Consider the following 16,383-nt stretch of genomic DNA (forward strand, 5'->3'; position numbering starts at 1 on the left):
CGAAGAGGAACCTTGGCCAGGATTATGTTAGTCATCATTTCCGGCAAACAGTTGCTGTTCATACAATAGGACTGCCTTGCAGTGACAAGTACCAGTTATAGAAAAGATCTTTAATGAATTCTGGGTTACTAGAAATTAGGACATAAAAAATGCGTACATCCAAAAGTTAGTTCATCAGTTCCAATGAAGCGATGTTGTAAATCCAAGAATGCCACTTACCCCAACGAAGTATGGACAGTAAACTTTCGGTATTCTGTTGTTCACCAGTTATGCAAGAAATGTTCCTATCTATTCTTGACCTGGAGCCTGATAGAATAAATATAGCTTTGAAAAAACTGTCTCCCTGTGAAACACTGGAACCAGACAAATGTGGTAAAGCTCGATCAGCATGTTCACAAACACTTTAAAAGTATGCCAACTATATCAAGCCATTACACCAGGGCAAAATCCTCACACAGGTTGTACCTTAATTCAAGCCTTAGCATCGCCAAACTTTACGTCATGTATCTGAATTGGTTGACCCAAGAACATTCAGATGAAGACAAGGTTAAGGAGAGCTACTACTGTCATGTGTTCGACAAGTGTTATAATATCAGTTTCTAGCCACCTACAATAGATGACTGTTCAATTTGCGCTGGGCTAAAAATCATGATAAAGGAAGCAGAGGAGGCAAGTGATGATAGGAGGAAGCAAATGCATGATGATGAACTTAAACAACATCAAGAAGCTGCAGAAGAACGGAGGATAATAAAGGAATATGTTAGAAATGTGGATGACTTGGTGCATCTTATCTACATTGATCTGCAGCAAAATCAGCCAATACCAAAACTATCAATGAATGTTGTATATTACAACCTTTGCATTCATAACAGGAAAGCATATATGCGCATATATTGTCTTTAACTCTTTGCTTCCATGCGAGTCGTTTCTTATTACTTTATTTTTTATTTATTTATCCACTTTGTTTGTTTATTTCTCTTTTTGCTTTTACCAACTGTGTATACCTTCTCTTTAAATGTATTTATTTAATGCATTTTAATTACATATGCGTAAAAATGGTCTCTAACACTTAGTCCCACGCGAGCCGTTTTTAAGGTCAGAAGAACCCTACTCGAAAACGAATAGCCTATGCAAGAATATAGAAGAGCTAGGACCACCTTTCTTTCTACTATAGAAGACAGAAGAACTTTATTTAAGTAGTATACTTAATATATGCAATCACCGTACGCTTGCTTGTATGTAAGTGTCCTCCATGATACCCATACCATACCAAACCACTGCACGTGGCTCATAATTTGACTGGCACTATATTTTGCAATATACATAATCCCAGCTGTGATACTAGGGCTAATTTTCTGAATAGATGCAACACTCTGCGCCTGACCTTAATGACTACTATCCCAAATCCCAACGAATTAGCTGTCCCTATAACTGGGAGGGAAAAACCCAATAGCTAGCTACGAAATCCTATACATTTTACCTCCAAGACGATTGCGTTTGTCTTACCTGCATGCATAAAAAAAAAAAAAAAAAAAAAATCTCCTCCCTTCTTCAGACTAAACCTTACCTGTAACTCAAATCCTAATGGAAATCCATCTGTAAATAAATAACCCCTCTTCTCTTGAACGCTAACAATCTACTCCTTCCAACCTATCCGCCACTAAACTCCCACATTGCTCCGGTGCTCCGCATCTGTAGTTGAATCGCTAACTTCCAGCCCCTAATCCCTCACATGCAAACTGTTTTAATAACCATCACTAAACATCTATACATTTCTACCTCTAAGGCATGCATTACAGCTCATTCCTATCCAGTAAGGGACTTAACAGCCTATGCACACAAAGGCAGGTACTTAACAGCCAAAGTACCCAGAAACAAAGCGATATGCACTACACAACTGTCTCGAGTTTTGCAACGATTAATTACGATATTGAAACGACACTCCTTGTTATGCAAAACGCCCCATGACTCTTACTAAAAAATACCTACAACTCCAACTCTATTCGCACCTACTGAAAACCTGCCCATATATATCTATTCACCTAATTATGCATGACTCAATACTTGCTGTCTTATCCATGCTATATTGCACTTACATCTTAACCCTCCTATCATCTAAAATAGCTCGGGCACAACTCGTAGCTCAATTCTTAATACCTACTCATACTGTAACACTATACTAGACCTAAGCTAACATTAATAAAATAAAAAAAAAGGGTACGACTAAAATCACATTATCTCCTCCTTAACAAGCCCTCTTACAAACATAGACGCTTACACTGCATGAACTTCACCCACCCCCTTTATCCATTAACAAGTAAATAGCATGTCCCTAAATCACTTTGAGGAGTGTAACTAATCAGTAGATATAATCCCCAACAAACTAACCCAGTAACACTAACAACGCGGGGTCGCAGAAATACCTGGATTAGAACCTAGGCGCGGAGAAAACCCTCTCAGGGCTGACGGACCCAGTAGATCTTCCCAGATCATCCGTCTAGGAGAAGGAAAACTCTGAAACTAAACCAAAGGGGAGAGAGGCCTCTTCAGTCTTGGATGACAACCTTCCTAGAGCTGGTGACTCAAACAAATTCACCGGTTTGCAAACCTAAATTGCTTAAGGAGTAGATAGGCTCTGTCTATCGCCCGGCTTCCATACTCCTTCTTTGCCTATTAGTCAAGCGCAGAGACACTATCTCAGTGATTCGACAGAAACACCCAGCGGTAGATCTTGTTTCCTGGCTAGGGCAATGAACGCCGTTCTTCCCCATTCCCAGCATGCCCCACCCCTAAAACTGAACATTTGGGAGTGCTTGAGTATAAGATATGCCTGAGCAGTTAGATTGGGTTGACCTTCTCCTAAAGGGTTGAGGGTACCGGATTGACAGTTCCTGGCTGCTGTTCCCGACTGGTAGTACAGGAGCCCTAACTCTTTGGTAGCGCTTAGAGCGGCTGCTCCATCAACAGTTGAATAATATCGGGTTGTTTGCAGTGCCATGACGCGCATGGAAAGGGACCCTGCACTCATCCCCGGTGGGCTTTCCTGAGGCCACAATCCTAATTGGAGAAAGGTCAGCTGATGGTCTACTTGTGATGCATGTCTGAAGCTCCGCATAACCTCTTGCTTAGCTCCCCCTTACCGAAACTCTTAAAAAAAAATATGACGACAGTACAATCTAAAAATAAGCTTAAACCAGGATTAGGGACAAACAAATTCAACTTGCCTCCTCCCTTGAGGCTCTCATTCACAAATATCCGTGGGCTTAGAACTAACTTAGCTGATGTTGAAGCATTTCTCTTAACAAATACCCCGGATATCTTAGCACTAAGTGAGACTAACCTACACTCCTCCATTCCCTCTAACCACTTTAACATGCCTGGATATCTCCCACTCTGCCGTAAGGACTCTGACAGACATATGCACGGACTTGGAGTTTACATTCGTAATACCCTTCCCTTGACTAGAGAAACAAACCTAGAAACAGATGATCAAGCCTTTATGTGCTTTAGACTAAACGTGCAACACAGTATTAGCTACTATTATTTTCTCTACCGCTCTCCCTCGACTCAGGACTGCTCCATAATAAACAAAGTATCTGACAGCATAGACACGGCACTGTCCCTCGACACTAGCGCACAAATACATGTGTTTGGTGACTTTAATGTCCACCACAAAAACTGGCTTGGATTCTCTACTCACACAGATGCAGCGGGCAGCACAACCCATAGCTTCGCTATATCTCACTCCCTATCACAAATTGTTACGTTTCCAACCCGTTTCCCTGACCAGGAAGAACAACACGCATCACTTCTAGATCTGTTTTTGACCACAGTTCCCGATGACTGCATAGCGAAGGCCCACAGCCCACTCGGGAACGCTGATCATGCAGTGATAATGGTTGAAATCGCCCTAAACTCTAGACCCAAAACTGAAGAGCCAGTGCTCAAAACAACGAGATATTATAATAAGGCTGACTGGGAAGCCATCGGGGAACTAATTAGAGATGCTCCATGGAAAAATATTTTCTCTCTCCCTGCTGAACAGTGTGCAAACGAGACCACTGACTGGTTCAAAACTGCAATCGAAGCGCATGTTCCCATGCGGAAATTTTATAGTAAGCCCCACTCTCCCCAATGGTTTACGTCGACTTGTGCAACTGCCATTACTCAAAAGCAGCATGCATACCGTAGGTTTAACCGACATAAGTCCAGTTCAAACAGACTGAAGTATATAGAAGCTAGAAATAACGTTAAGAAAGAAATAGCGACAGCTAAGAGAGAATTTACGGAAACCACTAAAAAGCGCATCGAAGCACAAAAACTAGGAACTCGAGACTTCTGGAAAATCTACAACAGTGTAGTAAATAATGGGCAATCGACAATTCCCCCACTAACCAACAATCACGAGGTTGTCTCCTCAGCAACCGACAAGGCTAACATGCTTGCCAGTCGGTTTGCCTCAAACTCCACACTGGACCCTTCCAACCACCCCCTACCTGACTTTCCTATGCGGACAGACGCCACACTAGACGATCTGAAAACCACCCCTGCTCAGGTGCATGCTATCATAAAAAACCTTGACACCTCAAAAGCATGTGGACCCGATCTTATCCCAGCTGTGCTATTAAAAAAGTGCTCAGCCGAAGTAGCTCCAGTTCTCTCCAAACTCTACAACAAATGTCTTAATGAAGCTTGCTTTCCGGGCTGTTGGAAAACTGCTTCTGTTGTACCAGTATTCAAGAATTCTGGTGAAAGGACAGACCCATCAAATTATCGCCCCATTAGCCTCCTTCCACTTTTTGCCAAAATATTTGAGACCATAATTAACCACGCTCTAATCCATCATCTTACAGATGCTAAACTACTGACTGACAAACAATATGGATTTAGACAAGCCCGTTCCACAGCAGACATCCTCACCGTGATCTCTGAACGTATATACCAATCACTGGACAAAGCGGGGGAAGGCAGAGCGGTAGCTCTAGATATATCTAAGGCTTTTGACAGGGTATGGCATGAGGGTCTCCTCAGTAAAATCAGATCATACGGTATCACTGGTAGAATACTTAACATAATTAAATCCTTCTTAGATAAGAGAAAAATCCAGGTAGTCCTCGACGGTCGCACATCTAAACAATATGATATAAATGCGGGAGTGCCCCAGGGTTCTATCCTTGGACCTCTATTGTTCCTGATATTCATAAATGACCTCCCCGACAACATTGCCTCTGAGATGGGTATATATGCTGATGACACTACACTCTATGGCAGACACGACAGGAAGACGAATGAACACATTTCTAAAGAAATGGCAGAAACACTAGAGGAAGACCTCCAATCTGTAGTGGAATGGGGACAAAAGTGGTTGGTCGCATTCAATGCTGCCAAGACTAAACTAGTTTCATTCAATAATTACAAGAAACCCTCTCTACCACCAATAGCAATGGCCAACGACTCTTTATCTGAGAGTCCATCTTTCAAACTCCTTGGCCTAACGTTCACAGGAAACATGAGTTGGAACAATTACATTGAAGGCATTGCCAGGGCCGCTGCAAGAAAGGTGGGCTCTCTCTACCGTGCTAGAAAACTACTAACACCCGAAAGTATCCTGTACCTCTATAAGGCCACCATTCGCCCATGTATGGAGTATTGCTGCCACATCTGGGCTGGTGCATCTGCTACTAGTCTCTCGCTCCTTGACAAGGTTCAAAAGAGAGTCGCAAATCTGATAGGCCCTGAACTGGCATCTAAGCTTCAGCCTCTGTCCCATCGACGAAATGTTGCATCCCTCTGCCTGTTCTACAAGTATTTTAGTGGTGAATGCTCTGATGAACTGCAATCACTTGTGCCCCCACGACGCGAGCACCCTCGACAAACCCGACAGGCTACTAGATCCCACCCCCACACTGTAGAGGTCCCTAGATGTAAAAGATCTTTTTACTCCAATAGTTTCTTCCCCAGAACCGCAAGACTCTGGAATTCCATTCCAGGTCCCTGCTTCCCCAACAGTACTGACGTGCAGAAGTTCAAGTGTAACGTGAACCGACACCTTGCTGCCCAAATCCCTACATAGTACCCCAGTAGTTGTTGCCCCTGATAGTAGCCCCCTACACCAAAGTGGCAATTTGCCTTGTTTGGGGTGAAAATGTAATAAAAAAAAAAAAAAAAATACAAATCCCAATTTCATGTCTAGGACGAAGTGACGGGGGAAGGGAGGCATTTGACATTGCAAGTTGTTGTAAGAAGTGAATAATGGATGAGTACAAGGCGAACGAGTTTGCCAAACTTGTTGTTTTTAGTGATAACTGTTGCAGGAAGTCTAAGAACATAAACATAATATTAAACTATCTCAGTGACGTGCACAGTGTTCGTTTAACAGAAACTGAATACTTTAATCTTATGCCATGCTTTCAGAAACCTTGAAAAAGTCATCCGTACTCCTACAAAATTCTGTGGCTATTGCTCAATAATAAGAAAAGCCATGCATGAAGTTGTCGAAATAAAGAGGGAAGATTTTCTTGACTTTGATCAACTTCATAGGTACATCACTTACTGTAAACTGAGTGATCTTTTCAAGTTTAAGGACTGCAGGAAGTTTGTGTTCCGTCTTAAAGGTTACCTGTATACAATGGATTACTGTAGCAATCTTGGTAGTGTTAGGTTAATGCCTGGGAAGCCATTCAAAGTTTAACCTGAGTAAAGTGCAGATGACTCAAAGGTACACTCAGCCCTTCTTACTCAAGCGAGAGAAAATTGAGGATTTATGGAATCTGCTGATGTACATTCCTAACCACCACAAGGAATACTATACTCAGCTATTCTATGAACAAGAAAACTTTTGTAAAGCAAGCCAGGAGGAGGAACAGCAATCATAGAAGGAGGCTGAAACTCATGACTTCATTGATGTTGATGACATTCTGTTGACTACACTGTATAATCGATGACGTGTGTAAGAAAAAACTTTTTCTCTCAATTTCTTGCTGTATAATTATTTTTTTAATTCTTTCATTCTTTGAATAAAAAGTAAACTATTTTCAGTAACTACGAACTTACTGACATTTTTATTTTATTCTCGTCAACCGCACATGACTCAGATTGATCATCGTTGTTGTAAAACTAACCCATTCGGTTCATTGTTGTCAAGCAGAAGGAGAAAAACACTAACAAGCAAGTAGAAGCTTTAAGCTACACAATAAAAAGAAAACAGACTTGAATACGTTTAACTGTTCAGATTCTATGGCATTTTGAAATTCGCAAAACTTTGACAGCATTTTTCGCCATTTTCTATTTTTAGCGCTTACTAGTTTATGGAATTCATAACCTCATATAATAAACTACAATAATAAAAAGATTAGATTTGTTAGTAAGAAACACTTATTATCAAGATTCTAGATGATAGATGACTTAACTGGCATCAGTCCCATAACCAGATTAAATTGTGAAAACAAAAATCATGATTGTTGTGCGTTTTTGTACAAATGCAGGCTGTCCAATATGAAGATATGTATGAAATGAAAGGTTAAAATTATTTGACTGCATGTCAAGAAGGAACGTTTTTATTGTCATATTCTGTCTGACGGCAGGTATAAAATGGAATTATAAGATGCTGAAACCACCCCTCTTGATTCATACCCAAGATTATTTAATCCAGAGCATGATTTTAGTGTAGTTCATAAATTAGCCCATACTAGCATTTTAATGTTAACTTCTTTTTTGTCTCATCTTCTTTATTTAAATTTAACTTGAAGATGTCCGATGACAAGATTTTTAATATGTAGAATATTTTTGTTTTTTAATGGATACAGCTTTTATAAAAATAAAAATTCATTGATAAATTAAAGTGTAAAACAATAAAAATGATAGCAGTCTGGACAGTCTTCATTTGTACAAAAACGCACAAAAAAATAATTCACTTTAATATTCAACAATACAAAATGACTAATTCATGATGTTCAACAAACTCCTTTCTATCTCTATTAATCATTCAATAAAATTTTCAAATTTTTGGATATTTTTTCTGTCATTGAGTGTTTCAACACTTGTTTGTCCTTCAAAGTTCCTATTTTTTTGTTGTCATGAGATACTATTTCCAATCATGTTATCATATGTAGATTTTCTGCACAGAAATGTAAATATGAAAGATATCAAGTTAAAAACACTTTTTTTTTTTTTTACAGGCAACTCTGCCTCTTGTCAAGTTGTTTGCCATGGTCAGTATGTACAAAAAGGAACCTTTATTACAGAGTTTCAATCTGCCGTTCGTTTTGGAAAAAAAATCAAATTCTGCTGATCTAAACAAGGTAAGCGATTCTCTTATGATTCTGACTTGATTTATGTGAATAAATGTTCTTTGAGGAAAGATTTTGTGGATGCATAATAGACCCAATGAAGACCCTCACAGATCATGGAATTGGTTTTGCAGAGTGCAAATCCAATCAAATCTTGTGGCCATTTAAGCATTAACACCACAATTTCCAGCAAATTATGTTTAACAAATTGTATGCAATGAATTGTTAACAATAGGTATTGTGCTTTGTTATTAAATACCCCCCAAAAGGTTGATATGCTATATAAAAACAGACCAAACCAATGGGCAATCAAGAATAATAAGTGACTCAAAATCTGATGGAAGCAGTGTCAGATAAAGCTTTGCATTGATATAAAAATGTTCCGTTTACTAAATCAAACTTACTGTTTCAGTTAAAAATATGTAATCAAATTAGAGTAAAAGAAAATGTGTAAAAGTTTTGTGCACATTTTCTTTTTTAAGATATCTTTTATAAAAATAAGTAATACTTGATTATTTCTGGTATAAAATATGTTATTGTTTCACTGTGTTGGTGTCACAGTGTTAAAAAAAGAAAAAAACTTACTTTGGCAACATATTACATGAAATCCCCATGTATTATGTATAGCTGTTGAAAAATGTGACTATCTCGCAAGTAAACAGATTACCTGAAAAAATAAATCACTTCCATCTCCTACAATTTACTGTTTTAGTAGCTTTTTCTAAGAACTTTGGGCTTGTGAAACTTTATTCTTACTATTTTCTTCCTATCTATATCATTGGTATTTTCAAGACTGAAGCTAATAGGCTTCTCCTGTCTTTGCAATAATCCTCTTTTATTCTTGTCAGTATCTTAGATCAAGTAGCTTCATGCTTTGTCTGGATTGATTTCCATAAAAAATAACTTTGCAGAACTTCTCACATGATTGTTTTATAAATACATTAGAAAGAATATGACCTGTTGTGTCACCCACTGAACTCAGGTTAGGTTGTTCAAATAAAAGAAAATGTGAAATTGCAAACCCAATTAAATTTTTAAAAATAAAGACAATTCAAAATTAGTTTCTTTCTATTTATTTTATCTTCTCTCTCTCTCTCTCTCTCCCTCTGAGTTAAATAATTTCGATAATTGTTTATCATATACTATTCCAATCTTTTGTTTTATATATATATATATATATATATATATATATATATATATATATATATATATATATATATATATATAGGTTTTTACTGTTATTTCACCCCAAACAAGACACAGTACCACTTTAACATAAGGAGCTACTATTTGGGACCAAATTTACAGAGATACATGTAGGGAATTGTGCAGCAAAAAAAATGTTGCATGTCAGTACAGTCAGGGACCCAGGAGGGAATTCCAAAGTCTAGCAGTTCAAGGGGAGAAACTATTTGAGTAGAAGGATTTCTGGCATATAGGTATCTCTACAGTGTAGGGGGGAGATTTTGCTGCTTCTAGGGTTAGTCAGGGGTATTTATGTCGAGAGGATACAAAAACTTTATGTTCGTCAGAGCACATTCCATTAAAATACTTGTAAAACAGATACAGAGTTGCAACATTTCATTGATGGGACAGAGATTGGTGTTTGTTTGCTAGTGTGGGACCTATTAGGTTGGCAACTTTTTTTTTTTTTTTTAAACCCTGTTTAAGAGTGAGAGACTAGCGGCAGATGCATCAGCCCAGATGTGATAAGAATAATTCATGCATTTGCGAATTGTGGCTTTGTGTAGGTACAGTAGACTCTCACATGAGAGTAACCTTCTAGCCCGGTAGAGAGAGCCAATCTTCCTTACACCAGTCATACCTCAACGTATTTGTTCCATTTCATGTTGTCCGACGAGTTTAAATGAAGTACTTTCAGATAGTATATCATTGATAAGAGAATATTCTTTTCTTATTTTGACTCTCAAGTATATATCAATTAATGTCTTATATGTTTTTAGATAGTGATATGGTTCTCCATTGATTAAGTGTGTCAGATATATACTTGAGTCAAAATAATGATAAGAATATTCTCTTGTCATAACCCTAATCATTAGCCATAGCAATCAGTGCTTGAGAAGGTTTTTTTGTGATTATTAAAGGAAAGAAGCTTGGTCTTAGCAGCATTAAATGTTACCATCAATTTATGTCCCTATTCTACTACAGACTGGAGGTCTCCTCTAACGTTTCAACCATTTTCTTAGATATGTGTTCATTCGTTTTCCCCTCAAGTCTGTTTATAAAGTGTGGTGTCATCAGAAAATATACCCATCTTAAAGACAATTTTATCCGGGTGGTCAGGAATAATAAAGGTCCAAGGTTTGCCCCCTGTAGCACTCCCACATTTATATCATGTTGTTTTTGTATACAACCATAAAGGATAACCTGGATAAGAAGGATTTGATTATAAGTATTTATCCAGTAATTCCATACAATTTAATTTTGATGAGAAGACCATCGTACCAAACCCTGTCAAAGGCCTTAGATATGTTTAGAGTTACTGACCTAGCCTCTCCTGCCTTATCCAGTGCGTGGTATATACATTTGGAGATTAGTTATTTGCAGTAGAACGGGCTTACCTAAATCCATACTGTTAGCCAGAAAGAAGTCTGTTATATAAACATATAATATGTATATTATATATACAAATAATATCGAAAAAATGAAAAAAATAGTCAATTATTTTGTGTAGAAATTGTTTTATATCAAGCAGGAGTCACCTAAAATTTTCTCTTTCTAAACAATTTCAACAACTGCGCATGTGCCAACCATTGTTCTCTGAATTACTTTAAATACAAGAATTTCCAACGTGATTTCGTAATCAGCGCTGTAGCCCAGTGGATTAGGAGGTTATCTCATAACCATTAGTTTTAAGGTTTGCACACACCTACCAGTGGTCCTTTCTTTTTTTTTTTAGCATTTAAACATGGTTGTTTTGTAATTTCAGCGACTAATTGTATTAAAACAAACAACAATTTCCTTATTTTGAACTTTTTTATCAGCAATTTAAATCAACTGAATTTAAAATTTTTATTTAAAAGAAACAAAAATTCCAATCCAATTATGATTCTTTAATTAAAACAATAAAACAACAAACTTTCTTTTATTTTCATTTATTTAAAAGTTTAAAATATCTTTAATTCATATAATTTCAAATGCTAAAACCAATACAAAAAACATTAATAACAAAAAAAAAAAAACTGACGAATTGCAGAGTGACACGCTTCGATGACTTTTTAATGAAACCACTAATCATCGATACCTTCTTTTGTTTTAAATAACCACCATGTTGTCACATTTAAAAAATTTTTTTATTTGCTTACAAAATTTTGCTTTCAGTTTCACTTCAGGCTGATGCCACCTAAGTCCTGTTTTGTTTCCTTTTATTTTATGACAGGGCAACGATCATTATCAATTTTTTTCCGACCAGGCAACCCCACCTTTGTTGTCACATTTTTTTTTTTCTTCCCCCCTCCCTCCAATCACAATTTATCATATTTAAGTGGATTTTACAACAGGTGTGTTTGTATGTCTGTTAAAATCTTTTGTCATCCATATCAAACTGGCATGAGCCTGATAGCGTTAGAAAGAGTGATCTCTCTTACACATGATATCGAAAAATTAGAAAAAATCGTCAATTATTTCATCCGATCCGATCGATAGTGTTCACTTACGAACTTAACTTTTGCAAGTTCGCGTCCACCACGCTGCATTTTTTTTATCTTTTAATAACACAATAAAATGACACCCAAATCCAATTTTTTTTTTTTTTGTTTTAAATATATTTAACTGTATTTTACAACCAGACAATGCCAAGCATCCCCCACCCCCTGCGAGTAAGTAATAAATATGAAAACTGAATTCTGATTAAATAATGGATATGATTGCAGAACGTGGAATTGGCTATGCCACTTTCAAATTATATTTATCCAATTATACATTTAGGAAAGGTATGAGACCACAGTTTCCTTTTTCTCTTCCAACATTTAGTAAAAATAGTAACTTGTATTTAATAAATCTTATATAGTGAATTTTTTATAATTGGTATTTTTTGCATTAAATAACCTTAAAAAGGTTGATATTCTATAAAACAGACAAATGATGAACTGATTAAACAGTTTTTCTTTGTTTTCTTTTCTTGCATTTATAATTTTGTATTGCTTTAATCTTTTTTTGTAGCAGAACAATGGAAACTTAAATATTACAATTACATACAAATGTCAACTGAAACGGGTAAGTTTGTATTAAGTTTTTCTGGTTGAAATATTTTATTATAAACATTTCCATTTTGATGTAAAATTAATAGATGATTTAAATTACAATTGTTTTCTTTACTTCGGAATTTTCACGTGTTTTATAAAGACTATACACGCTCCTTAAGTATGCCAATTTCCATCTTTACCTAACTTCTATTACTTTATAGTTAGTACAAAGAAAAATATTTGTGGCATTTTGTGGGAAGAAGAGCTACTTATCATTTCCATAAGAAAATGAGTAACTATGATGGATTTATTTACATATTGTTTTTATTAGCAAAAAAATTAGTAATTATGTTTGTTTTTTTAAGTTTTCTACTCTTAATTTCTTCCTTGCTAGACTTAGGAATTCCCTCCCTCTTTCCTGCTTTCCTAACTCTATTAACATGCAGAAGTTTAAATGTAATGCAAACAGGTATCTAATTGCTCAACTTCCTACATAGTGTCCCCTTATAAATGACCTCCCATAGTAGGTCCTTATGCCCAAGTGGCAATATGCCTTGTTTGGGATGAATAAGAGCAAAATGAAAATTTTGCTTTGAACTTCGTCTAATTTTTTGCAGATTATCAAAAGAATCGCTTAATCTAAAAATATATTTAATGTTTGTTTTGTTTTTGTTATGTTAATTGGTGCAGCTTAGATAAGTAGGTCTGGCAGACGAGCCTCATTCTGAGAAATCTGAACAGTTAGGTCACGTGATATGACACCGGTGCTTCTACCATTATTGACCCTTTTTATGTTGATTTGTCTTGCCTTTGGTTGCAATTATTTATTTATTTATTTGCACTTCTTCGTTATGTTTATAAATGTTTGAAATTTCGTTGAATTTTGTTTTTCTTTAATTCTTGAATTGTATTTTTTAAAATTTTTTTTTTACTTTTAGCTTAACTTGCTTTTATATTTCACCATTTCGTTTTTAGAAATAAATGCTTCTCTACATTAAAAACCGACCTTGTGTCTAACTCTGCCTTCATGGGGAGGCAAGTAAATAGGAAGTAATATGGTGGCTGAAAAACGTTTTTCAACCCTAATAAAAGCATTACAATACATTTAAATCCTGAAGAGTTTCTGCCATGTGCCCTTGTTGTTCTAAGTTAACAACTAGCCACTACTTGTGTTCCCAACTGAAAAAAAAAGAAAAAAGCACTTTAAAATAGTGAATATACCGAAGCTTTTTTCTTTTGTTGTCTTTTTTGGAAGCGGCGTTTGAGGTGCCCCTATTATCTCAAAGAACCAGCTATATTAACACATTGCAGCATTTTTCAATAATTATTTTCAAAAATTTCTTTACAATCAATTTTTATTTAAAATTAAGAAATTATTTTCCAAAATATGTTGTTTATATATGCTTACATTTTGTTTTTAAGTAAAATTAAGAAATTAATTTTAAAAGTATTATTTATATCCATCTTCATTCAAAAAGGTTACTTTTCGGTAGCTTCACCAGTTGTTAACCTAAATTTTCCAAATGTCAGAACGAGGCTTGTCTATGGGACCTACTTATCTAAGTTGCACCTCTTAATTTCTTTAAATTTATAAAATGTGTATCCATTAAAAAGAATCCTTTAGATTTAGGTGAGATTTGAATTTGGATGTTGACATCATAAAAAGGTATTGTTTCGGTAATGTTATTCTATCTACTTGTTTTTGTCAATTAATCATGTTTTTGTCAGCATATGAAAAAAAATCCAAAGCACTCAAGGCTCATATAAGTTGCACATTATGAATCAAATAATTCTAACTTTTAAAAATAATGTTTACCTCTAAGAAATAAATCTTGGTTATATCAAAGTGGTTAGCTCCAAAATGTCTGCCAGATTTACCAAGCGGTAACAGTGTAAATTAATCCATCGTATTTATTTAATTATCAAATTTTTATGAATTTTTTTTTTTTTTTTTTTAACAGACACTGACTTTATTATTTGTTTCTTATCTCTTAACTCTACTATTAACCCTAAGTCTGGATTTCAATAATAATTTCTGATAAACACTGTCTTGATTTTATTTTTTTAATTAATTGCTTAATATTTGAAAAAAAATCTGCAAAATTCAGAAAACTTTAGTATTTGTAAAATAAGCCACAAAAATCAGAAAACAAATTTATATTTACAAAATAAAAAGAAGAAAAGAAATTCACCAGAAACTAATATGGTCCATGCTTAGGAAATAAGCCAAAAACACTTGGTAAAATTTGGCAGCCATTTTGTGAGATTTAATATAATCAAATCTTGCATTGAGTATATACATATTTTCACAAACAAGTCCAATGAAGAAGTTATCTAATTAAGTTGTGTTTAAAAATGACAATATGGAACAGAGCATAAGTTGCAGTAAATAATTTATTCCACTTTCTTATTTTGCCACCTTTGACATCTTCAGTGATAAAATCAAATGGAGCAAAAACATGGAAATAATTTCCAAATCTTTCTAATTTCCAAACTATCTCTGTAAAACTTATTTTTGAACCTCATAAATTTTGATAGACCTTTTCTGTTAATATTTGATGCTTTTTTCGCTGGTTGGAAATGAATCCTAACATATTTTATCTTTTTTTTTTTTTTTTTTTTTTTTTTCTGAATTGAATTTTTGATTGATAGTTCATATTATTTGGATTATTGGAAACCTTATGAAAATAAGATTCAAGATGAGAACAGTAATCTGATTAATCCAAATGATATAAATATTTTATCTACTTATAATCCTTTAATCACCTCTTCTTTCAGTCTTCTGCGAAGTTGACCAAATCACAGACTGGTTCTTCATCCTTGTACATATCAGTTGGTCTTCTCCGAATCTGTGGCCTTCAGGTGAGTGATTAATATTTTTTTTTTTTTTTTTTTTTTTTACTAATGAGTCGCTGCTTATCAAGATCTTAGGGCCACTTGAGGATAAGGCTTAATAGGCTTGTGTCGGATGGATGGTGAGACAGGCACTTTGAGAATTTGAGACAATAGTTGAAATTGGGCAGAATTTGATCATTTAAGAGAATGACTCGATAAGAATTTGTTAACATTGTATTTGAAAGTGATTATGATATAGTCAGCTGGGAAGCAGCTTCATGGTATTGTTTCATAGATGGGAAAGAAACTCTGCTCATGTAAGTTCTTTTTAGCTCCAAGTACACAGAGTAAGAAAGGAAAGCTATAGGGGCTGTAGCTAGATGAGTTTTTGCTGTTCTGCAGGGAGGGCACCATAGGTTGAAGCTTAGTTAAGCACCTACTATAAAAATAGCTCAAGGGGGTGTAAAAGTTATGAAAAACTGTTCTGTTTAGGGAACTAATTTTATCCGTCGTAGGATGGATATTATTCTAGTTAAATATATAAGAAACAAAAAACCAAAACCAAAAAGCACACTTGCTAATTGACCTGGGATGACTTTAAAATGGTTGAAAGGTCATTAAACGTCAATAAACAGATAACTCACAGTGAAAGTGAACAAAGATTTTGCTGATTTACTAGTCCAGTTTGATAAACAACATCTTACATGCACCTTGAAGTGATTGGTCTAATGGATGCTGTAATATACCATGTAATCAGCTATGCTATTTCAAATACTTGCAGATCTGTTGTAGACATAATACTGCTGGAAAAAACTATGCACCCCAAATTTCTTCCATCTATGGCTAAAATAGTAACTTGTGTTCAATTAATAGTTCTGACAAAAATATGCTGCCTCTGGTTGCATACTTTTGCTAGTGTATATGTGGAATGAAAATATATTATCTCCGACCTCTAAATGAGGAAGTTATGTCTGGGATGATGGTCTTCTGAAAAGACAGATACTACATTTTGATCCTATTCCAAGGCTTAAAAGAAATGGTTCAATTTCAATAAC

At 35.4% G+C, this 16,383-nt stretch overlaps 1 protein-coding gene across 3 annotated transcripts in view; it reads left to right on the top strand.

Annotated features, from left to right (window-relative positions):
* The window catches only part of LOC145239868 (C2 domain-containing protein 3-like), a 176,473-nt gene that overhangs the window by 103,880 nt on the left and 56,210 nt on the right, over positions 1-16,383 (top strand). For 2 of the 3 annotated variants that reach the window (XM_080103482.1, XM_080103596.1), the window contains exons 30-32: positions 8,178-8,300; positions 12,471-12,524; positions 15,272-15,355. In XM_080103482.1, the coding sequence (XP_079959608.1) occupies positions 8,178-8,300; positions 12,471-12,524; positions 15,272-15,355 (261 nt within the window). The remainder of the gene's footprint in view (positions 1-8,177; positions 8,301-12,470; positions 12,525-15,271; positions 15,356-16,383) is intronic. The other variant, XM_080103537.1, reaches the window with a different exon arrangement.

Source organism: Euprymna scolopes, chromosome 1, assembly GCF_053919585.1.
Source record: "Euprymna scolopes isolate OS-2025 chromosome 1, ASM5391958v1, whole genome shotgun sequence".
NCBI classification, from domain to species: domain Eukaryota; kingdom Metazoa; phylum Mollusca; class Cephalopoda; order Sepiida; family Sepiolidae; genus Euprymna; species Euprymna scolopes.